The following is an 824-nucleotide window of genomic DNA, read 5'->3' as shown; positions in this document are numbered from 1 at the left end:
TTGAAAATAAAGTGCACGCTTACCCATTCCGACCAAGAATTCCTCCTACATCACCACTTTGTGTCTGAGGAGCTTCTCTCTCACTACTGCGATCTGTAATGCAAAGATGAAGATGTAATTCCAGTTTATCGACTTCCTCTCATTTATCTTAAAGATATCATCAATATTTTGCACAACAAATCTGAAAAGAAGGAAAGATGTTGGCAAAATGCAGGCAAAAAGAGATAGTGATAGAGGAGAAGAGATATATGATGCAAAAGCTGTGGATTTTTTTTGGTTATTGCAAATGTCAGAAAATGGCAAATGACGTGTGATATAATTATCTAAGATCTGATGTCTAAGTCATGAGGAAACTTGACAACAGTGGGTGAAACAGACAAGTTGAAGGTTATGAGTGCAACCTGTTCCTTTCAATCAAATGATGATCTGAAATTATTCTTATGTAATACTTGTGCCATGAGAAGTTACAAAATAATTAGTGCAGTGAGATAAAATAGGACTGGAAATCATATCTTTCTCTTTTTAAGATGGACATCACAACAAAATAAAGGCTATACAATATTCATATCAAGCTAGTAATGAATTCAGTCCAATGCCTTCATCTTTATAATCTTTTTTTAAATAACTTCCCAAATCCAAAAATAAAGTATTGAGAAAAACGTGGTCATTAATTCTTTAGAGTATTTAACTGACACTGGGTCCTGATTTTGTTTCATTAACTTTACTTCACACAGATGACTCCAAAGGGGTAATTATAAACCTAAGCTCACATATTTGCCCCATTCCTTGATTTTTTGTGTAAAAAAAAAAAATTCTTTTACTTC

The 824-nt window shown here is 33.1% G+C and overlaps 1 protein-coding gene across 1 annotated transcript in view; it reads right to left on the bottom strand.

Moving 5' to 3' along the window:
- LOC119594038 overlaps window positions 1-824 on the bottom strand; it is a gene marked incomplete in the record, with an annotated part of 9,025 nt that overhangs the window by 3,546 nt on the left and 4,655 nt on the right. Inside the window, 1 exon segment of the mRNA XM_037943066.1 lies at window positions 24-93. Within this exon segment, the coding sequence (XP_037798994.1) occupies window positions 24-93 (70 nt within the window).

This window comes from Penaeus monodon, chromosome 33 (assembly GCF_015228065.2).
Source record: "Penaeus monodon isolate SGIC_2016 chromosome 33, NSTDA_Pmon_1, whole genome shotgun sequence".
Lineage (NCBI taxonomy): Eukaryota > Metazoa > Arthropoda > Malacostraca > Decapoda > Penaeidae > Penaeus > Penaeus monodon.
Note: the sequence above shows the minus strand (reverse complement) of the source record. Positions and strands in the feature narration are given on the sequence as shown.